This window comes from Brachycentrus maculatus, unplaced genomic scaffold, assembly GCF_059751285.1.
Source record: "Brachycentrus maculatus isolate JH-2025_06_01 unplaced genomic scaffold, ASM5975128v1 h1tg000054l, whole genome shotgun sequence".
Taxonomy (NCBI): Eukaryota; Metazoa; Arthropoda; class Insecta; order Trichoptera; family Brachycentridae; genus Brachycentrus; species Brachycentrus maculatus.
The window spans coordinates 930564-956007 of record NW_028280808.1 but is presented as its reverse complement, the minus strand read 5'-3'; the positions used below and the strand labels follow the sequence as shown (position 1 = coordinate 956007).

At 31.2% G+C, this 25444-nt stretch overlaps 1 protein-coding gene across 1 annotated transcript; it reads left to right on the top strand.

Moving 5' to 3' along the window:
* Positions 1–2149: 2149 nt before the first annotated feature.
* Positions 2150–24986, top strand: LOC148311981 (uncharacterized). The gene is made up of 6 exons (XM_088278027.1): positions 2150–2438; positions 17356–19974; positions 20062–20199; positions 20415–20622; positions 23523–23738; positions 24581–24986. The coding sequence occupies exons 1-6, from the start codon at positions 2349–2351 to the stop codon at positions 24667–24669; spliced, it is 3360 nt and encodes a 1119-aa protein (XP_088134153.1). The 5' UTR covers positions 2150–2348; the 3' UTR covers positions 24670–24986.
* Positions 24987–25444: the final 458 nt, after the last annotated feature.

Below are 25444 nucleotides of genomic sequence, written 5' to 3'. Positions count from 1 at the left end.
TAAATTATCTAGCTCCATTATTCTATAAAGCTCTTTATAACTCTATTATAAAAAGTTTTCAAAATTTAATATTTATTTTATTGACACTTATTTATCTTTGCGTTAATTAATTACTTTAACTGATTTAATCAAGTGCCTTCTATATTTAAAAAAAAATAACAAAAAACTACAGCTGATATATACTGCTGATAAATATGTAATGATGGACTTATTTAAATATTCCGTTCAACTACTAAAATATTTGAGGCTAGCATTATTAACCTACAAAATGCATAAAATAAAAATGACACAACTCATAGAATTCCCGAGTAGATAATTCTACTATTAAAATTGTATTTTTATTAAACAAGGTACGTATATATTCAATAAATATACATTTTATATTTATTTACTGTGAAAAGTTTCAATTCTATACTGACCTACTTAAACTTGCAGGAATTTTATACCTCATTAACTTCACGTGTATTGATGATACTTACTTTTGCTCGCAAGGTGCCAAAACTGCACGTCAACACTAATTTAATAACTATGTAGGAATACGTACAAAAATACACGATACACATATACCTGTGTATTTATAATGTGAATGTTTCTACTTGTGTATATTTCAAACATTCGAATGTTCCACATATCGCTCACTCCTTTCAAGAACGTCATAAATCAAAAATCGTGAATTTTGAGTTGTGCATGTTTTCGGAATGCCCAGAAAATGTACTATATACCAGCAAAAGTGGCATATTTTAAACTTAATATTTACCCGCTACAGGGCAGAAAATGTTGTTTTTGCATTTTGAAGAAAAGGTATTGTTTAATGATTTTTTTAAATATACTAAATATTTTTCAAATGGAGAAAAAACCTTCAGGTTTTACCTAAAAAGATCTGTTGCACAGTAAAAAAATCAATAAGTGGCTTGATGTTTATTTTTAATACATTGTGATTTCTTTTTAAACTTTAAAAACGTTCTCCTGAAAAATCAAGTTTTTTGATTTATGACGTTCTTGAAAGGAGTGAGCGATATGTACATTAAAATATACATTTTGATTTATAGACAATAGGGGCATGAAATAAATAAATAAAGAACCCGCCAAATTAGTAAAAAAAGTTCTTAAATATTCAGCTAACCTGTTTTTAACCGATTTTCATATAGGTTTAAAAAGTTTGTTCTTGAAAATAAGAAAAAAATTAATTGTATAAAAATATCAAGTCATATCCCGAAAATGTGTTAAAACCAATATCACTATAAGAACGTATATACGTATACGTATTTATATGAGTTTGGTTGCAGTAACTGTACATTTTAGTCAAGATTAGCCAAATAACTCTCCAGAAATAAGTTATCATCAAAGTTGGATAATAAATTGAATCATTATCTACTTCTTAAAACAAAGAAGGTTTGCATCCCTGGTTAATCATTGAATATATAAATGGATGCATAAATGTTCCTTTACATAGTATATTTAATTTTTTGTTTGGTAAGATAAGCGCGAAACCCAAAAAAATATGATGATTATTTTGACTAAAAATAATACTTATTGTAATGCCATTGTACTGCAATATTTATTCCAAATTCAGTTTTATTTTGATTATTAAATCAGTGAAAATCCAATGTTCTCATTTTCGTAATAGTGTTCCGTATAAGAAAATAAGTTTTTTGATGTGTTTTATTTGACGTCACATTAGAGTAGCATAATTTATAATTTTTTATCGTCACTAAACAATGAGTATTATTTATTGCGACATGTGAAGTTTTCCGCGTATTGCAGAATGTAATATATACGAATACGTGTACATATATTAAATCCCTTTTAAGAAATGAGGTTTATTGAACCGAATCCGTAACAATCAAACAATAAATTATCAGGAATACTAACACGTGTTTGTTAGTTGAAATAGTTGAATAGAGAACAGTGAAATATTACTAAAGCTGTACATTGAAGTCATTTTGTGCGTTGAGATGCTAATTTTGCGTGCGACTCGCTTTCATAATATCGCGTTGAACTCTGTCTCGTCCTCGCGGACCCCTGACGATCTACTGTCCCCGGTAAGCGGGACGTTCTCTCGGTAGCGGCGCAGGTGGTAGGTCCGCGGAGAAAGACATCATCATACCGAAGAAAAGTTCTTAACCAAACGGTGGTGGTGAGCGCCGACATTCACCGGAAAGCTGGTGCTGCGACAACACGCCTCACGAAGTAGCCTAAAAAAGAATAGGCGCCCGCGCGAATTCGAAAAACGAACATTTCTTCGTTTCGTATGGTTCTGTTTAAGAACTTTTCTGCAGTTGTGTTTGTGATGGAATAAAGATTTCTTGTTTTTGGTTTTCGAATCGCTTTTTGTACGGGGAGACAAAATGGCGAATACGCGAAAATTTAGTGAACTTTTTGTGGCGTTATTTTACCTGAGTTGTGCTGTGCCCGTCTTCGGGATTACAGGATTCAGGGTGAGTTTACATAAAATAAAAATAAAATGTATACTTTATAAGAATTTAATAAAATACCTATTAACACTTAATACTTTTGTAGATACAAATATAAAACTGAAAAATGAAATTGATTTAAATATAAAATAAAATTGTATCTTTGAAATCAGAATAGTAAGAAAATACTAAATATATATTTTTTATTTGATTTAAAACAAAAAAAAATGTTGAAAAATATTGCACAAAAAATATGTGTGATATTTTAACAACGTGTAAATATTATGTGCGATAAAAATTATTATTTGAAATAATTATTAAAAATTAAAAAAAAAAAAAAAATTTAAATGTACGATTAATATTAAAAAATCAAAAAAGACAAAACAACAAAATTTATGTCAATTAAAAATAATTTATAGATGACTACTTTTTAACAAAAAATAGTTAAAAATTAAATATATATATATATATATATATATATATATATATATATATATATATATATACATATATATATATATATATATATATATATATATATATATATATATATATATATATATATATATATATATATATATATATATATATATATATATATATATTTTTTTTTTTTATTTATTTATTTTTTTTTTTTTTTTTTTTTTTCAAAGTGGTGCAATTAATTATTAATTAATTCGTTAATACTTGGCTTTATATGTATGATTAATTCGATATTCCCCTTTTCATTTTAAATGTTCTATCTAGCTTAAAGTTATTAATAAATTTTCTCAATCACTGAAATTTTATAATTTTTTTTGGAAACGTAGATATTATAATCAAATGATTTTTCTTGTTGTCATTTTCACAAAATATTATTTGGAAAGTGTTTCTTAATCGGAAAGATTCCGGTGATCATCACACAATGGGGTAAAGTAAGTTTACACACTACTGGTAGTACAAATTAGATTTGTTTGTTTTGGCAGTGAAGGAAGATATTATTAAAATACCAAATGGGTACTTAATAATCTGTAAAACAATGATCGGATTGTCTGTGTTACGCTTTCATAGAGAAATCATAATCTTTTATATAGCTATGAATGCCCATCACTAACAGACAAGATACATTCTCAATTCTCTGTGGAGTCAGCCAATTTACTCTTACTTTTTCGTCAGTTTTAAAAACTTAAACGTCTATTGTTTTTATTCAATGTTTTCATATTGAATTTTAAAGTAGTCTTGTTACGTTTCTCGACCACACAAATTACTAAAGAAACTTACTAATGGGACGAGAAACTTTCGATTCTTTTATCTACTGTCAATATCGGCACGTTTGAATGCAAAAAATATATATACAAAAAATGCATTATAAAATGACAAAAAAATTGTTTTAGTTACATCAGAACTTTTATAAATATTTCTGTGACTATGAATAAAATTTACACCCTAAATTCGTTAATAAATTCATACGTTAGTACCTACTTAACCAATAGATAAATTATTATTAACAGCGATTAAAAATAAATAAATTTTTAATCCATTTTTCATTCACAATGTTTTGGCTGTGTTTGTTCACAATTTCTGAATTTTGCTCCACTTACGAGTTATAACATTAATTTTTTTATTGATATCTCAACATAGATAGTATAGAAGTCTGGGCATTTACTGGTCTTACATCCTATCATATGCTGGTTCAAGTGATCACTTTATACACGCGTAATATTCATCGTCCGCCTTCGTGGTGTAATGTTCAGCGTGTTTAGCTACCGTGCTGGAGGTCCCGGGTTCGATTCCCAGGGGGGGTGAAAATAAACATTAGTGATTTTACACTGTAATACTTACTTAATACTGGACTGGTTCCTAAAGCGCAAGAGTGATCATGTAAGTAATGATCAAGATAACACTGCGTCAATTCGATGCAGTGCCCTATGCACCATTGGGTGCGGATAAGGGTTATAAGTATAAGTAATATTCATCATTGTACCCATGTTTGACAACCATACTACTAAAATTTCAGATGTTATATTTATACTTCAATTGAAAATATTCAGGATTCGGATCTCACATACTAATATAAGAGTTTCTGCTTAGTAAAAAGCTTCTTTACATCTCACCAATAGATGTCTCTAGTGAAGTTCTAGTGATTCATGAACAAGGTTTCTAAATTGGTTCATATATATAGAACTTCCAAGAATTTGAGTAGTGTCGTTGTCAATAATGGGTAGAATTGGTGAATGTTACACGTGTGTAAAGTGATCACTTAAACCAGCCTATGACGGTCGTAAGCCCCGTAAATGCCCAGACTTCCATATTCTTCTTCATCTTTGATGAGATGTCAAAAAATAATATGAAAATAACTCCTGTAATTGGAGATAATCCAGATTTTGTGAACAAGTATTTGGACACACTCCAAATGTTGTGAAAATATCTATTTAAATTCTTCTCTATTTATAATATAAATATAATATATATTTATAATATAATATATTATATTATTGAAATAAAATTGTGAAAAAATAAATTCTTACTTGGAACCCTCAAAGTCCGTATTGTACAGGATTGTCTGCAGATAGGATAATAGGGATGTGGAAGGTGGATATGAAAAATACATAACAAACACCTAGACTCATTAAAAATATATATTTATTGAATTCGTTTTACTATTGGTGGGAATCAAACCCGCGACGCCTGTTTTTACAGTCGACCTTATTCTCAACTACGCAATGGCGCCTGTTAATTGAGTATGAGAAAAGTGGACATTCCCTTACGATTTATGGTATTTCAAAGATATATCTGGTAGTAATTGAAGTTTCTGTAATATTCTGACTAAAGCGACTTCCATTACTATATTCAACCATAAACAAGACTTATGCAATACTTAAAACACAAGACTTAAAAAAAAAGTGATAATAATAAACCATATTTGCAATAAAGACCACTACTAAAATCTAAATGTGCGCATTATAGCTACAACATTAAATAATGTTCTCTTAGGTAAGTATGTATAAAGTATATTAAATATTGTAGGTATAATAATCCTTTGCTGTACTCATTTTTCATATTTAATAGGTAGATTTGATAATTATGTTTGCTCAAATTCAATTTATATAATGGCCATTTTTAAAATAAAATGGTCAGTTAGAACATGAAACATGAAACAGCTTACATATTTACAATCGACTCAGTAATATACGTAAATACAGTTCAACTCATAAAAAGTGCAGTAGGCAATCAACTGTGATAGCATTTACTTTTTAATTGAAATAATAATTAGAAATGAAATTGCAATGTGTAATTTAATATTATTCAACAGTTGTTTTATATGCATTATTATGGATCCTGAAAATAAAATGTAAGGTTAGTGTATAACCAATCACCGATATTTTACTTAACCGGTTTCGAGACGTACCCATCTCTTTGGCAGGACAATCACTAAGCCACATGAAAACAATACTACACGTCATTACCACTGTTCACACACTGTCAACTACATAAAATATTAATCACATGCGTTTTTGGTTTATAAAACCGAGAACCTAACAAGCATTAGAACATGTTAGATCTCGGCCTTAAGTGCGTGTTGGTCTGTAATAGTTAGTGCATGTTGGTCCTCGGGTCGACCAAAAAAGCATGTGATTAATATTTTGTGTAGCTGTTATTGTGTGATTAGTTCTATTGACGAGTAGTATTATTTGCATCCTGGTGTAGTTGTTGTCCCGACGAAGAGACGGGTACGTCTCGAAACCGGTAGACAAAAATCTTGGCGAATGGTTATACATAAACTAGCATTTTTGTTAGAAAATAAATGAAAATGATTAACCTCAAAGTACATGCCATAGAAATCATAATTAAAATCTTAATAATACAAGGAAATATACATTAAATACACTTTCAGGTCTAGATATATAATAATACATATCGCACCACTAGATCAAAAGAGTATATACCAAAAAAAACGGAGAGATGAAAAACGTATAGTTAGTTTCTTTTATGAATGGACAATGCATATTAAAGCATATTTACATTAAAACATTTCATACTAATTAACTAACAAACCATCACACCGTTTCTCCGAATTGGTAGGCAGAGAGAATCGAACTCTTTTATTCACCAAAAAGAACATATAGTGCTATATTTTGAAGAATATATTAATGGAGAAAAAAAATCCAGGTTTCACCTAAAAAGATCTGTTGCACAGTAAAAAGTTCAATAAGTGGCTTGATATTTATTTTCAATACTTTTTATTATGTTTTTAAACTTTAAAAACGATATCCTGAAAAATCTATTTTTTTAAATATGACGTTGTTGAAAGGAGTGAGCGATATGTACGTTCAGAAATGCACCCGAAAAACAATTTACGCAACGCATGTCAATATGAAACAATCGAAATGATTTGGTTCGTAACAACAATTTAATTTACCAATCACGCATTACGATTATTACACGAGAACCCATTATTCGGTTATTTCATCAATGGGACGTTTTTATAATACCGATTGGGTGAAAATGTGTCGATTACGTTGGCGAATCAATTCGTTGCGGTTACCGTCAGACTTTTATTTGTGTCTCGAATAATTTATCAACAGACAACAACGGAGTTACATTTAAGGCGTACATATCAAATAAAAAAGTGGGTCTCTGATAAATCAACCATAAATACTGCCCATCTCACACATCAAGCTACTTGTGAATTATGTAAAACGTGTGAACACGTGTCAAAGGTGGTGTGGAAGAATGGAAGAAAATATATGTGGCGAATGTGAGCGAGAAAACAGACAGAGGACGGCCGAAAAAGACTTGGCACAATCAGATCAGTCAAAACCTAAAATCTGGTGGTGCCAAAAGTCTGCATAATCGGAGGGCATGTATGACTACATGTATGGATGCGAAGGAAGCGAGGAGTGTATGTATATATATATATATATATATATATATATATATATATATATATATATATATATATATATATATATATATATATATATATATATACATATATATATATATATATATATATATATATATATATATATATATATATATATATATATATATATATATATATATATACATATATATATATATGTATATATATATATATTTATATATATATATATATATATATATATATATATATATATATATATATATATATATATATATATATATATATATATATATATATATATATATATATATATATATTTATAAATACACACACATGTGTGTGTGTGTTTAAACTAGGATACGACAAGTCGTTAGGCCTGTAAATATTTCCTTCACAACATTTTGAGTGTGTCCAAATTCTTGGTCACAAATATTACAAGTGTCTCCTTGTATGTGAAATAATTCGGGAAGAATCTTGTATACATTTAAATAAGGGTACCTGCTAACTAAAAAAAACTCACTCAACTCAACTATAGATGCTGCCGAAAACTCACATATGTAAGATGGTGTCAATCACAGGATATATCGAATATTTGCCTTACAAAATTTGAGTAATGCGGTTGTCAATCATGGGTAGAATGATGCATGTTACACGTGTATACATCGATCACTTAAACCAGCTTATGCAGGTCGTAAGCCTTAGCAATATTCTACGACTTCCATATTCTTCTTCATCTATGTTGAGATGTCAACATCTAATAACAGAGTTGTTTACGATTGTCTGTTTTTGCATGGCTTGCTTTTCATTTTTACTTTCTTGTACCCACTCACCTTCTCATACGATATCAATTACTGAAGATTTTTGCAAATGCAAGAAAAACGTAATAAGGTAAGTTTTTTTATATTGCACGCATTCTGCATACATAAACCGTGCTGATAAGAGCGCCAAATAATTATGCATCTATATATTTGCATGCATTACGAGGCATTGTTACACACTTGATATTTACCTTTGTATCGTGATGGAATTTTGCAGATCAATGAACAGATCATTTGAATAATCATATTTTTACAATTTCTGATCATTATCATTTGAATTTAAATAATATGCAGACGTGAGAGTGATAATTATGACCTCTCTTTTTATTTTCAATTTAATGGCCTGTTTCACTTACTCAAAATAAATAAAAAAGGATTTATGTTACATTCGACTTCAGAACACACAAAATATTACAAGTTTTTATTCTGTCTTATCCTTATCCCTACGCATAAGGTGCTTAGGGCACTGCATCGTACATAAACAGTTTTATCTTGATTAACAATACATGAAGGAGAGTCCAATGTAATATTTCTAAAAATATTGCAGTTTAAAATATTAATATTTATTTTGTCCAACCCTGAAGAAAATCTAATTCAGGACCTCCAGCTTGTTAGACAAAAGCGGACAATATTCACGGAGAATTAATTAGAAAAAAAAAGATTTGTAGTATTAGGGATTTTCTTCTAATATTTCATTGAAAAGCTAGGGTTGTTTTTTTAAGTTATTAAAGTTACAGTGACAAAAGTTGAGATATTTATCTTATTGTTTAATATCCGTTTTTGTCAAAAAAGCAGACATTTATATATTGTTGTTGATTGAAATATTTTGATGTAAGATTTTTTAGTGAGTCGGAATGTAGAACGGCACTTAAAAAACTATTACACAGAAAAATGAAATCTGAATTTAGACGTGCTGGTTTAAATCTTTTGAGCGTAACATCATTACAAGAAAAAGTTATGTGGGTACATTACTCCATGAATAGATATTATATTAAGTTGCATCATACGTGTGTAATAAAGTTAATTACATACGTTCTAAAACTGCATACGTTGCATACCTCCTCTCAACAAAATAACTCTGTCACAATTTGAACACCTAGCGACCTTTTGCAATGTGTATGAAGATTTATTATGAAATGATGCGTCGTCAAATGTCATCTTTGCATAATGGTCCATACAAATTCGATGAATACATAAGATGATCTTACTGATCAACCTGTGAGATACATTTTACGCAATGAGGCCATGTAAAAGGTGCTTGTTCCTTTAAGGTAGAATACGAAACTCGGAAAATAATTTCGATATTACAACTTTTTATTTATTTGTAGAACTTTGCGTAGGTACTTCCTGATATAAATATTAAATTTACCTTGCTGCAACTTAGTGTATTTTATATTAAAAAATATGCATAAAATTATCAGATAAGTTATTTATTTATTTGATTTAGAAATCACACAGCTTAAACATAAAAAAATCAAAATAGTTTGATTAACAATAATAAAAGCCAATTAAATAATTCCACATATATTAATACTTTCTTGCTTATTTAGGGAGAAAGGGTAAATATGGGAGGGTGGGTGTTATAAAGTAAAACATACTAAATTTAAGAATGGTTTATTGTAACTGTTTAATTTGGTATTAACTTTGTGGAATAATATATGTAGTGTCTCAGATATAAATAAAAAACTCTTTTATATAACCATTTTTACTAATGTAAATACGACTTGTTTCGAGAATTGCAGATGTTCACATCAACATGTGAAAATAAAAATTGTACATATTTCACCGGCTGATGAGAACATCCGTGGTTCTGGAAACTACTCTGGTTTACATTAGTAAACAGTTTGTATTGTTACCTATGAATAAGAACATCTGCAGTTCTCGAAACTAGTCATATTTATATAAATAAACAGAACAGCGGTCTTATCCGAATAATTATTTTAAATTTATATTTAAATCATCAAGTAATTTTAATGTTATTCATAAAATGCAAATTTTTTTAATGCGCCCTTTTATGTGAGAAAAGTTTTGTCTCTCGGATGCTGTATGGGGTTTTGTTATTTCATTGGAAACCAACTACTGGTCTTGAATCTAAAATTATACCAGTTTTTAAATGTTACAGGCAGTGTCGTATTTAGAAGAAATTAATATAAGCATTGAATATTATCAATGGTATCAAATCAACAGAACAAAATCGCATTACATATTATTAATACTCGTATCTGAAATAAAAACCAACTCTACTCACTAATATAATGCTGATATAAGTGAATCTTTTACTTTTATTATTTTTTAAATTTCAATATACTTATATGAAACTTATACGAGTGTGTTTTATTTCATAAAAAAACACATATTTGAGATGATAAAGGAAAATAATAAAACAATTCGCATTATTGATATGTTCCTAAGCGAAAATCAGATGTAATTATTACTTGTATTATTGAATCAAATTTAACGACTGTTTCTTAAGATATCAAAATTCCATTAAACTCCAAGTAAAAAAGATTTAGGTTTACATTATGTAAGTTGTAATTATGTGTATGATGAAAAATAAATGTGTCTTAAAAAATGTGTCTTTAAAAAAAAAGAAAATCCCGCAAAGCCTTTATTGGAGGCTTGTATGCAGGTAGAATAGTAAGGATAAAGAAAGCAAATGTGAAAAATACATCCCGAATATAAAACATTGCAAATAAACCTTTCCTGAATTTATTTTGCACTTGGCGGGAATCGAACCCGCGACGCCAGTTGCAGACGAACGTCTACCCAACTACGCCACGGCGGTTTAACGTGATGTCCAACATAATTAATGATCCGAGATTAATCAATGAACTTATTTTAGTGATCTGGCTCTCTTATTATATGACCTTCAAAGTTCGTGGACCTTTTCATGCGGAACTTTCTACAATTTCCTGATCCATTATACTTTCCTCTTGGGCGTCTAGAGCGTGACGAATTACGAGTTGTCGTCATCCGATCTCGGAGATTAAAACGAAAAATGGCTTTGACACAAAAATAATTATCCGACACCCATCTCATCTTCTCGCTTTATTTCCGCTTACTTACACACAAACAATTGACAGGTTAGTTATACAACACTCGAAAATATAAAATCATCTTTATAAAACTTACAAATAAGCTTGTATCTTGATTAACAATTCAAAAAATTCAAAAAAAAATTAAACAATTGTATTAGACTACTTTTTGAGTTTATTAATAGAAACACGTCTTGTTTCGAGAACAACAGATGTTTTTATCTACTACTACTACTACTACTACTACCATCACGCCGTTTTTCCGCAGGGGTAGGCAGAGAGGATGGAACGCCACACTCTTCTGTCCTGACATACACTCCTCGCCTCCTTCACATCCATTCATCTAGTCATACATGCCATCCGATTACGCAGACTTTAATATATGAATATACAGACCAGTGTTTTTATCAATAGGTATATGAATATATTTTTGTTTTATCAATATATGCATATATATACTGGTGTTGATGAGAACATCTGTAGTTCTCGAAATTAGTTGTATTTACATTATTAAAACTCAAAAAGTGTTTTTACCTAAGTGTATTATTAAGTTTATTTCATATTTTTTTCCACGAAGTTAATGCCAAATCAATAAATAATATTGCTATTCAAATATGTAGTTGGAAATATGTCAATAATGATCTAAATATAAACCATCAATCATTTCATAGGTGTCTCAGCTTGAGATGAAACACCTTCGAAACAGTTGGCGAGCTTAAGTGATCACTTAATATATGCCAAGTCATAAGACCTGAGATGCTTAGGCTTCCATTATCCTTCATATAAAAAGTTGTATCTCAAGTTGAGATACCTACAATATTAATATGTCATCAGTAGGGTAGATAAACCAGAATCTGATAATAAGAACTTTTCAAATAATTTCATTAAAATATTAAGTAAAACGATTAAATTACTCGTCGAAAAAGGTATATTACATTTTTTACATCTCCGAGAGAAAGTAAAATATATTTTTTTAAACAAATGTATGTAAATAATTAAATATTTACATATCTAAAAAAATAAGTATTACAATATATTAAAAACGTGTAAAAAATTAAACACCTCAATAGACTTCGTGCAACATGTTTCAATGTTGTGCTTACTTTAAAAGGAGGCTACACGATAGTTGAATAATGATTGGAAGTTGGAAATTCTAAAAAGTATAAAATAATATGATGGACAACATATTCTAACATAATAATACTACCCACACAACTGGAGAGATTGTAAAAATCATCTTTACAATAGTTACAGAGGCGTTGATACAACAATATGTATTGCCTTTTATAAGAATGTTAAATAATACTTTATATAATGCGCGAGGTTTATGACATTTTAAATAACATATTGTATAAAGAATAATAGGGTTGAATAATATCAATTTACATGTACACGACCCACGCTTGAAGAGCAAAATATCGCAGATTGCAGTCATGAATTCCACGGAACAAATTACGCGCGATGTTTGCAGTTCACTTTCATCTGCGCCTCCGTCTTGTCTCTGTATGGAGTTTCACATTATCTCTTACGTACGTGCAAAGTCAGACAATAAACACGACTTTCCCCCGTCATTCGTGAAAATAATAGCATTTCTGAAGCATCTCCATTGTTACAGGCTGCCCACAATGCATCTTCGCTTTAAAATATTATAAATGCGCGAGACGCGGTGTATCATGACGAGTCCGTCATTTTCTCCGATATGGTTTTTCAATTAGGTTTTATGATATTAATTGGAAATTATATTTTTTTATTCACGCTCAATTATTTTTTATTATTCTCCCCACCCAATGTGTCTTTTGTATTTTCATATTTTAATAAATTTGGTTCTGGTAGAATTTTTAAGTGCCTAACATGATCAAAAAAACTAAAAATCTGTGTGATTGTAATTTTGACTTACTTATAAATTATATTTAAAAATGTTATTTTTTAGTTTTTCAAGTTACATCAAGGATATTTTACTAAAAAAATAGGCATTTTACCTTGCGTAATGTTTTGTTATAAATAACAATTTTGTATTAACGTGAAATGCAAAATGACCAGGCGAAATGGTAAACTTGAAAATGTTTTTTTCATATATATAAGTAAGTATTAGTGTTTGTATTACTTATAAATGTAATAATAAATAGGGTATATGTTATTTTTAAGATAAACCAAGGGATTCTGACTCAAATAAAATAATATTTATCCGCGTGTATTTACATATAATAAACCATATGTATTTCTTATCTGTCAGATGACAAAATATAATTTTAATAAGTACTCGTATTATTGATAATACCTTAGGTTAAATTATAATTCTAAATCGCTTATAGGCAGAAATTTGCGAATCCCAAATAAATTATTAAAATTCATAAAATCCATTAAAAAAATTATTCCTAAACAAGAAAGCTAAAACTTAAAAACTAGTCTTCATAAAATATAATGTGACGCGAGATGAGTCGCTCTGTGGGAAATCGGGTGATTCGATAATGATAGTTTTTATACTAAGTTACTTTGTTACGAAAATCATTCAAATTTGTCAATATCATAAGACATTTAAGCCATCACAATTTCATTCATAATTTTATAATAGCATGATGAATGATAATTTAACATCGATTTATATTTTTTATGGTAAATATCATTACAAACAAAAGAAAGTTGATCATTTTATTCAAATAGAAAACTGAATTGTTAATAAAAAATAATGAACATTAAAAAAATTAAATGCCATTTTTTATACCAGATTCACTCATAGATCCAAGAATCTGAAATTATGGGCTGATATTATAAACAATAACACTTAGCCGATCTAGTTCGATATCCTGACAGGATCTGTTCTATGTGTCTGACGGTATTCAAACACACGGAACAAATCAATATCCGGCGTGATATTGTTCAGCATGGCGGTAGCTCTTCCTACAGTGAGTGAATCCTACGTGTGAAAAAAGGATAGTTAAACAAATTTATGAGGCGAATGTGGTTGGTAATAGAAGCAGAGGAAGACCGAGGAAAATTGGCATGATCAAGTAATTGAAATGCTTGATAGTGGTCAGGTCAGAAGTTGGAATAAACGGCATTATATATCACGAGATGAATGCATGTGAAACCGGCGAAGATTGTTTGCAAAAACAGATTGGTGTGGCGTTCTATTCTCTCTGCCTACCCCTGCGGGGAAGCGGCGTGATGATTAGTTAGTTAGTTTTTTTTAAATACATATACCTATCGTTTTCAATTATGGTTAGTTAATTTCGTTAGTTAGTTAGAAAACTGATACTATTTCACGTACAATAGTAATTGAAGGTGACTTATGCTTTACGACACATTCTTTAATAAATAATTAAGACTTACAATTGAACCGAAGAGATTTACATTATTAATGGCATTACACTACCCGCGATAAAGCAATCATTTTGAAACTCGTTTAGCACAAAAAATAATCTCGAAAGCCGTCAACGGAGAAACTCGCGAGTCAAAAGTCAGAGAAACGATTAATTTGAAAAAATGTAATTTCACATCCAGTCGGGCGCAGGTAAACATTTCGAAAGAGAACGAAGGTCAGAATAAAACAAATGAAACTTGGATAGGCAATGCTAATGGTAATCGTGTTGCGGAGTTTCGGTTGTCGGTACAGCACTCTTAATTAGTATGGGCCAGTCGCTAAGTAGGTACACACATTTGAAAATGCCTTAGAAAACCATCAAAACCTTCCTGCAACATTCCCGAATTTGATACTGAAGCTCTAGACTCTTTATCCGACCCATACTTGCAAAGAAAACTTCACAAAGCGTTTAGAGAATTTTTTTTTTAAATAATGTCTAATTGTCACTTGATTTTTTTTTATAAATTTACTCTTAAAATCTTCCAATTTGCCTGTCACTGATAATCTTTCAAAAATACAACATTTTTTTTAAACGATCACCGAGCTCCGAGAAGTTTCACAGTTCAAGCAATTTTAGTGTTTAGTGGGTAGTTAATTCAGCTATACCCAAGTGCCTTCCCACACTTGTATAAATATGTATAAAAATATAATGATCGTAAGATGTCACCGGTAAACTAAATCTAGATAAACGGAATTTTATCCCTGTTATCTTGAATTATCCCTATAATCAAATTTTGACTAATAATGAACTTGAAAAAGTTTGATTCCCTAAAATTGAATTCATAATTATAAGTGATAATTAACATTTTTGATTATGTAAGCTATAATTCCGAAAAAAATATATCCAAAAATTACCGATTATAAAGAAAAATTTAACCAAACGATAAAAAATCACCTTCAGATTTTCATATTTTTACTGTTAATTATGTCAAAATAAGTTATTTTTTTACTGTTAACTACGACTGGGCTAAACGGGTGCTCTCTCTCGTTTCACTAGCACTGGGCCGTCAATTCGTCTGCAGTCAGCGGCTAGGTCCGGACTAGGGATTGAATTCCGGATAATACGGCTATAGGTTTTATTTATACAATTATATATACTTACATCATTCTGGAAATAATCATCAATTTTTTCAAAAACATTAAATCTGTGTATCAGGATATCAGTAACGACTAATTGAAAAATCCCTTTTTTATTGAAACTATGATATTTATAACATATTAATTGAAAAATTGAAAAATCCCTTTTTTATTGAAACTATGATATTTATAACACATTATTAAAAATGCAATTTCATTGCATGATCGCATATTTTTTATTATTATTTTAATATAATACTGTTTGGGTTTTACTGCGCCTATTACGTAATTTCAAACAGTAACATATGTATGTATATTATTTTAAACATGTTTCGCGAAACTGCTATACCTATAGAAAATTTGTTACTTTAATTAGTACCGATCACAGTCCTTGAGATAGTCATATTATTTGTCGTATCGTTTATAGAATATATTTATATTTTATATTTTTATAAAATAATTATTATATACATATATATTTATATTTTTTCTTGCACCTATTGATTTATAAGTTTATAGAAACTTCTACAGTTTTTTTACACGGAACAAAAATTAAATATACTATCAAAATAATTAGGCGAAAAACTTTTAGTATTTTCATTATCAATAAGTATGTACATTTTACGAATCTTTAAAAAAATCGTGTGGTTTGTTTTTAAAAGCACTAGCTTTTAAAATGTCAAAATACAGCCCTGACCGTATTATGCTATCGGTCTTTTACCGCAAAGACTGTTATTCATTTCTTGGATTAACTGTTGCATCACTTGAAATAAACGCATTACCAATACTTAACTCACAAATAATACAATTGAGACAGATCATTCGCTACGCAAATTATGCGCCTATACTGTCCAATAAAAAATAGCTAAACACAAATTTTACTAAGCAAAACCTTTTTTCACCATTAATATAAAGATCCATCAGTTACTTCCAACTTATTAAAACAATACGACTATTAAAAACATAGCATGCGTTTTTTTATCTGGTAATATCTTGTGACATATCGCTCACTCCTTTCAACAACGTCATAAATCAAAAATCGTCAATTTTCAGTTATATGTGCTTAAATCCGGATTTAAACATCGTTGAAAATTATTTACATATTACTGGGAACGCTTTGGCCTTTTTTTAGGGCCTAGTAGTAAAATCAAAAACTGAACAAAATACATCTTAAAATGAAACGATCAGAGAAAAAAATAAAATAAAATAATGTAAAGAACTAAAATATAATTAAAATAAAAATGTATATCGTCAAAAAAATGTGCATATTTGCTGAAAAGCTATTTACGCAACACATCATTTCCATATGAGACTAGATGTAGAGGTGACCACATGATAGTGTGGCGTTCCATCCTCTCTACCTATCTCTGCATAGAAACATCGCGAGAGTAGTAGCAGTAGATACAAAAAAATGCACCAGTGACGGAATACATCAATGTAGTTTACTGTGCATAATTATGAAGCAACTGTCACTAAGCGTCAATTGGTGAAAATTTCGCAATCATTTGTCTAGATAGGTACTTTGTTCTGTTTTCATCTAATTGACAATTCAATTTTGGTGGAGACAAAAACTCTTCATGTTTAATAAATAAGAGAAACTGCAACTCTCTTAAATGCAATGATCTCTATAAAAGCGGAATAATATCAATTACACACATTATTTTAATAGTTTGGCGTATTTCGGTCTTTTTAGTTTCAACAGCAGTATTATAAAAAAATTATCATATTTTATTGATATTAATTTAATTTAAATTAAAACTAATTGTTTTATATTTTGTTTTAGAATGATCAAGGAGCTGACCCAAGAAGACAGATAAGCTTCAATCAACAAGGTCAAATACTGAGTGACGTTCAGCAGAACCATCAACGATTTGGCCTTCAACAGAGTGCTTCGAATGATTTTATCAGGCAACCCTTCATACAGAACAATTTCCCCCACCAGCCCTCCGTGCAAATAAACGAACCGATTCCATTTGCGCCGAATCAACAACAATTTAATGTTCAGCAGACTTTACCATTCCGGCCAATTCCACAAGCGTCCCAAGCAAATGCACAACCGCAAATACAATTTGGGCAACCATTGATTGAAAATAACCAAGGATTTTTACCTCAACCTATTTTACAGCAGCAGCCACCTAACAATATACAGTATCAACCGGTACCGCAAATAAAAGACAATTATTTCCAGCAACCGTTTCAAACCAACGGGCATCAGCAGCGAAATTCCATCGATTTGCAATCAATAAGGACGAATCAGCAGCTTCCTCCTCAGTTGCCAACTCTGCATACATTTTTACCTACAATTCCAGCCCAAGATATCCAACAACCTAATTTCAACTTAGAACAGTTCCCGCAAAATACTCAATTAATATCGACAAATATTCCGGAGCCGTTACATATTGTCAATCCACCTTCGATACAAAACGACGCACATATTGCTTTCCAAAGTAATTTGGGAACGAATCCATTATTTTCGTCAAATCAAGGTACGCAAATTCAAAGTTTATTAGAAGAAGAAAGAAAACAAGATTTAGAGAGACTCAGGGATCTTCAAGAACGACAAAAGATCATACAGAAGCACAAGCATTTTATAGAAAGACAACAACAAAAACAACATCAGAAAGTACAGAAACTACACGAAGATTTTACTACAAAACAAAAGAAAAAACAAGATGAAATTAATGCCACTGCCAGGCCTACATATGACTATACGCTGAAATCGAAACCGAGAGAAATTTTAGATCACGAAATTGATTTGTTTCAAAAAGCCATAAAACAACATCAACAATTGAACCCTACGACGACAGTTCCTACAACGACGGCAAAATCAACCGGTAGAAAACCCACAAACAAAATAAGATCTCGCCAAAGGGCGAAATCGCGCTCAGAAAATAATGATAATGAAGAGTTGTACATTCAAGCTAATAGGCAAAAAATATACAAACAACTGAAATCAGTTCTTAATGAAAACGGAGAACAAGACAATGGTAATACGGATACAGGTGACGTAGTTCCTAATAAACTTCAGTACATTCAAAAACAAGACATACTTAAGCAACTAAAGCTTGCCATTGCTGAAAATTCTGATGAAATTAACGGCAAAAACTTTACCTCCAGAGAAATTTCTTTGCCTAACGGTGAAAAGTTTGAGGTAATCAAAACGACCGATCCTAATCTTATTGCTGGAGCCACTCCACTCTCTGGCGATAGTTCATCACTCTCCCAAACACTCAATCAAATAAGAGTAGCTCAGCCACCCAAACAAACCAAATTATCATTTGAAGAGCTGACGAAGGATGTTTTACCACCAGGAGCTGATTATGAAATAATTAAACAAGGAGGAAATGGAAAACTTGAAGAAGTTGATAAAATTCCACCTACTATATCGGACCAAAAGAAGGTAACTTTCGTTTTCATAGAAGAGCAAAATGACGGAACATACAAAGTTAAAGGTGTTAAGGGAAACGAAGATTCTAAAGATTCTATTCCCGACGTCGATAGCATCTTAACTAAAATAAAGGATGGGGAGATTCAGTTACCCCCCGTCACAAAGCGACCAAAAACATCATGGTCAACAAAAGCTCCGTCATCAAATGATGCAGATATAATTCATACTACAAGGAGAAATCCTTCATATTCTAGTAGGACAGCTAATGTTAACGTTAAACCTACATCGAGAAGACCACAAAACACATTTGATCGTTTCGAGGCAACTAAACTTCATTCACAAGTTACAACTACGCCAAAATTATATAGTTCAGCAACACCATCTTCCCTTTCTATCAATCATAATGGAAGCCCATCGACGAGCTTGCCGGAGGATTATTATACAACAACTTCTCCAACTACAAACAGTTATAAACTTTCTCGCGCTGAATTTGATAGAAATGGAGCAAGTTCCACAACTCTTCCCCCTACTACTGTGAATAGCCATCAAATGTATGCTTCTCAGTACGACCTTTCGTCTGGATCGTCGCAGCAGAACAATCACAAGACGGAACATTCAGCTTTATATTCGCAGACACCTAGTTTAACGTCTCCATCTTCTCAAAGTTACAGTAACGACGATTTGTCTATTTATCCCAGTTCGAGTACTTATTACCCTAGTACTAATTTGGTGGCACGATCTACTACCCCCAAATCAATTCCGGAAACGGCGGGCTCCCAGGTAGCCTATACAAGTACTTCTAACCCAGGACTGATCGAAATATTTAAAGAGAACGGTCTGTTTGCAACAGCTAAATACTTGAAACAGTCTGGATTAGATACAATATTGAATGAAACTGGTCCATATACCATTTTCGCACCAACAGATAAAGCTTTCCGTACCTTGCTAATTCAGTTAGGAGGACCGGATAAGGCGGAAGAAAAGTTCAAAGAAAATCCTAGACTCTTGAGCGGTGTAAGTGTTAACTTAAATATTGTTATCATAAAAATTTCTGATAATTTTTTTTATGAGGAGATCTTGAATGTTTTCTTTATTTTGTAGCTTTTATTACATCACGTGATTCCTGGCTCATTCGAAATTGCAACCCTTCAAGATGAGATGACTGGAGTATCACTGGCTGGAACCCAGCTGAGGGTCAATCAGTACGATATGCATGATGTGGAATGGAATGAAATTAAGGTAATCTTCTAACAATAATTTTTTATGGATATTTTTTTTCTTACTTAATGATTTTTACTCGTCTTACGATAAACGCCTGTTTGTAGGCAATTTGCTTAATATACGAGTTGCTTTTGCTAAATGTGCAACACGCTTAGAGAGGTACCTACTTTGCTCATTCTGATTGATTAAGTGGGTAAGTCAACACACTAAATCTATTTTTGCGACACCGGCAGGTGACGACTGTAAACGGAGCTCGCGTGATAGCGGACAAGCAGGACATCCGCATCCCGCAGGGGGTGGCGCACGCCGTGGACCGGGTGATGTTCCCGCTGCCCGTGGGCGACATCGTGCAGACGCTGCAGGCCGACCGGGAGCGCCGGTTCTCCAACTTCCTCAAGGCGCTCTTCACCAGCGGGATGGCCGACTCGCTTTCGGGAAGCGGTAAATCTACACAATTCAATTTGACTTTGTAACACTCAATTTTGGGTACTTCGCCAAAAATAATTAACATATGGTGGGATAATCCGCACGTGTGGACTGCACGCATTTTTTTTAGAATTGGAAATCGCCTTTTTTACGAATAAATATATATTTTTTTAGCTAATATATATTTTTTTAACCTTTCAATAATTATTTTCTTTTCAAAACCATAAATGTATCTAATTATTTCGAAGATTTTTTTTCAATACAAAAACGGTATTTTAAGCAAAAAATTCAATTACGTCAAATGTTACCTGGGTTTAAAGAAAATTAAGTGGCGATTTATCGTATGTTGCCCTTAATTTTTAAAAAAATCTATGTAAAATTTAATGTAATTGCATTTTTTGCTTAAAACGCCGTTTTTGTATTAAAAAAAGTTTTTCTTCGAAATAAATATATGGTTTTGAAAGGAAAAGAGTTGTTGGAAGGTAAGGAGTTTTAGTAAGAAAAATATTTATTCGCAAAATTTCAATAAATTTCTCTATGGCGCTCAATTATACACTGATCTCCCTTTTACACGATGTCGTATTTCGACATCGTGTAAAAGGTACAAAAAAAAGACTGAAAAAAATCGAGTATTCATTTAACAATGGGTGATAGTAATTTGGAATTTCCTACATCCCTTGCATGCACTTACTCAGTACTATGCGCAGAAGTATGCGTAAGGAGCTAGGTGGATAATTGTTGTTACCTTCGATTGTGTTAATGTTTTTAAAAGTAAAACATAAAAAATAAGCAAAAAATTAATATCATTTCTCGATATCCTGAATTGATTTTTTTATAAGGAAACCTATTCAACAATTTATTTATATTAAGTATATATTTGTATTTTAGTATACTTTTTTATATGGTATCGCGTAGATCGAATCTACCGCGTAAATAGGGAGTTCCGTCTATTTACCCAAAAAATTATTTCGTGTTAAAAAACAACGTTATAAGTAACGCCCCAGTAGCTCTGAGATATCATTATAAGCAACCTATAAAATCTAAAATAATGCTATAAAACATTGACAGCCGAACACGACATACTTCTTTCTTAAAAACAAATCAAATTAGAGTGTGAATAAAACCTGATTTGTTATATAATATCTAATATACAATATTATGTCTTTGTGGTAGAAGTATATTTTTTCGCAGTAATTTTATATATTTTGATCTTTGCTCAATTTTAAGAGTTACTTATTGGATGATTAAATTCACAATAGATTTTCGTTGACCAGTGCGAGTAACTATTTTATTTTATTTTGAAATAAAAATCGAACTATTTAATGTCAAGTGATGTAAAGAGCTCTGATATTAAAAAAAAATCGTGAATATATATATATATATATATATATATATATATATATATATATATATATATATATATATATATATATATATATATTGGGTTGATGCAAAAGTAATGACCGTTTTTTATGATCCCAGGTAAAAATGTTTTTTTTCATAAATTATGAATAGTATCTTCTTTTTTATGATTCCATTGTATAAAAGATGCTTTCTTTCTACTTTCTATTTAGTTTTGGCCTAGCCAGAGTTCAGTAATGGCCCCTTGTATTTTTTCAAAATGTCGTTCGATAAAGTGCATTTACGTCATTGTTTACTTTATGAATTCCGTAAAGACAATACCGCGAGTGTGGCAACCAAAAACATTTATGAAGTGTATGGAGCAGATGTCATCAAAGTTCGACAGGTACGAAGATGTTTTACAAAATTCCGATCAGGAGATTTTTCACTCACTGATAAACCCGTACTGGGCGGCCATTGAAGTCTGATGACGACAAGTTAAAAGTCATAATTGACTCCAATCCACGTCTAACCATCAGGGAGATTGTGTTAATGATGGGAGTCAACCAAATAATCGTATTAAGACATTTGAAGCGTATGGAAATGGTTTCGCGGTACGACGTTTGGATACCTCATCAATTGTCGGCTGCCAATTTATTGGATCGTGTTTCAACGCGCGTTGCTTTGAGTGCGAGACAAAAAAATGAACCTTTTTGCATTGTTTGGTGACGGAAGATGAAAAATGGGTCGTGTAATACAACGTGACAAGAAAAAGACATTGGACTATACCTGGACAAGCCCCATTAACAACTTCGAAGGCCAAAATCCATAAAAAAAAGTTATACTTTGTGTTTGGTGGAATAATGAGGGTATTGTGTATTTTGAACTCTTGGAACATGATAAGACAAGTACAGCAGAACGATATTGTCAGCAATTATCCAAATTGAACATGGACCTTCAAAAGGATAGACCAGAATTGGTAAACAGAAAAGGGGCAGTGTTTCATCACGACAACGCGCGACCACATCTGGCTATGATGACCCAACACAAGCTAAATGAGTTAAAATGGGATGTTATCAAGCATCCACTGTATTCTCCAGATCTTGCTCTTTCTGATTTTTATTTATTCCGATCACTGCAAAAAAATTTAAATGATGAAAAAAAATATTCAATAGAGCAGGTAAAAACATCCCTTACTTCATTTTTCGCATCAAAATCCACGGAATTTTATGCTACTGGTATAAATAAGTTGATAAAAAGATGGGAGAAGGTTATAAGCACTGATGGAAATTATATAATTTATTAAATAAATAATATACAAAAAAATAAATAAAAAGTAAAAAATGTGTAAAAAACGGTCAAAACTTTTGCATCAACATATATATATATATATATATATATATATATATATATATATATATATATATATATATATATATATATATATATATATATATATATATATATATATATATATATATATATATATATATATATATATATATATATATATATATATATATATATATATAATATCCATTTTTATTCATTACTTATTCATTTTTCTTCCACAGAAACTAAAACTTTTACCGTGTTCGCCCCTACCGACAAGGCGTTCTCCAGTCTGACGTCAGACGAGCTGAAGAGTGTGATCGGAGACAGGGAGAGAGCCAAGGACCTTGTCATGAAGCACGTCAGCTCAGGGACTCTGTTCAGTGCCGGCATGAGGTACTACCAGGTCAAGGATAGCATTGTCGAGGGAAAACCCATCACCTTACAGAAGACTGCAGGTATGTATTACAACGTAACGTTTACGTTAACATAAATGTAGTTAGATAAAAAAAATCTCACAAGACATGCGGATATAAAAAATCTTTCTTCAACTATTATTATTAAAACATATTCGCTTCCTATGTGGAGCATAGGATTTTCTGTCGGCCGCCAGCTCTCTTGCATCCTTCCAAGTCAGGTCCACGTTTCGAAGTTCGGGCGAGAACTGAAGACGAATTATCAGCAGTTGTCGTCCTGGGCCAGCTGAATAGCCTTTTCTTGATGACGGTTGTGACTAAGATTTGCTGCGTCCTATGCCTTATTTTTTCATTCCTCACAAAGCCAAACCACCACATGTCTAAAATTCTTCGCAGACACCTATTTTCAAAGCTAAATACACGGCTGCTCTGGGCCCTTGTAAGGTGACATGTTTCACAGCCGTATAAGAGAACAGGAGCAATGCAGGCATTGTATAGACGGCATTCAATAGGTATTTTAAATAAAGAACTACTTAAAATCACACGCATTGCGTTTTTTAGCCTTTTTATTACTTAATCATTAAAAATGGGGAGCGGTTCTAGGGAGGGAAAAGTTTGAGAACTGGTGGCATCAAATTTAGTGGGGGGATTTCTCAATACAATACCATCGAATATTTATTTGAATGATCATTCGGTTATTGACTCGAATGCCGAGGGGATCAAAAGGAAGTTGTAATCCACTACTAACTCTAAAGGCGCACAGGATCAAAAAGTTTGGAAAGACGTCTTATTACTTTCGCATGCAATTTCTTAGTTTTATTTTAATAATGTACATTTGTTTATTTTTCATGTAATGTAGTGTGTTTTTTATTTTGTGTTTTCAGGACGAATAAAGGTAAACGCCGGTCACGTCATCACCCATAACATTCCAGCCACAAATGGAGTTATCCACGCAGTAGACACACTTCTCTAAAATAAATGTCCTAAAACCCTATTTTACTAATTTATCTGGCTTCAGTGAAGCTTTGCGAATATGCTGGGAAATCATTTCAAACTCATCTCATTTGTAAATTATATAGGCGAAGCAGTATTTTAAATTAATAATCCATATAAATCAACGAGAACATGAAGCCATTTTAACCATAATTTCCGATTAGTTGTACTATAATATTATATATAAGAATTTAATTTTAATGTTGTAAATAAATATAATTAAAAAAGTACGTAGTGATTAAGAATGTATATATTAAGAGCCAATGAATGTTGTTATTTTTTTATTGAAATAAAAGTAAAAATGTGTACCTAATATATATCAGTTTTTTTTTCATTTATATCCCATTTAATCCAAACAATAAAGGTAAAAAACATAGTCGTCTCCACAGAGTGGTTGTTATCGCGTTTAGCCACCATGCTAGAGGTCTCGGGTTCAATTCCAAGGGTGATCAAAATAAATATAAGTGATTTTCACTCTAATATTATTGTAGTTAATCTACAGTACTATCCTGGACTGGTACCTGAAGCGCAGGAGTGACCATCTTACTTCCAAGTAATTAACTAACGAGTCGATGCTATGTAGTGGCCAATGCACCATTTGGTCCAGGTAAGGATTAGAAGAAGACGAAAAGGTGAACTTATAAAATAACTTGAGCTAATAATTAATATAATTTCCTGTGGACTTCCAAAAAAAAATATTGTACTTTCTATTCCGGTTTTCGCAAATTCAGCACAGACCTGAAATTCTGCTTAGA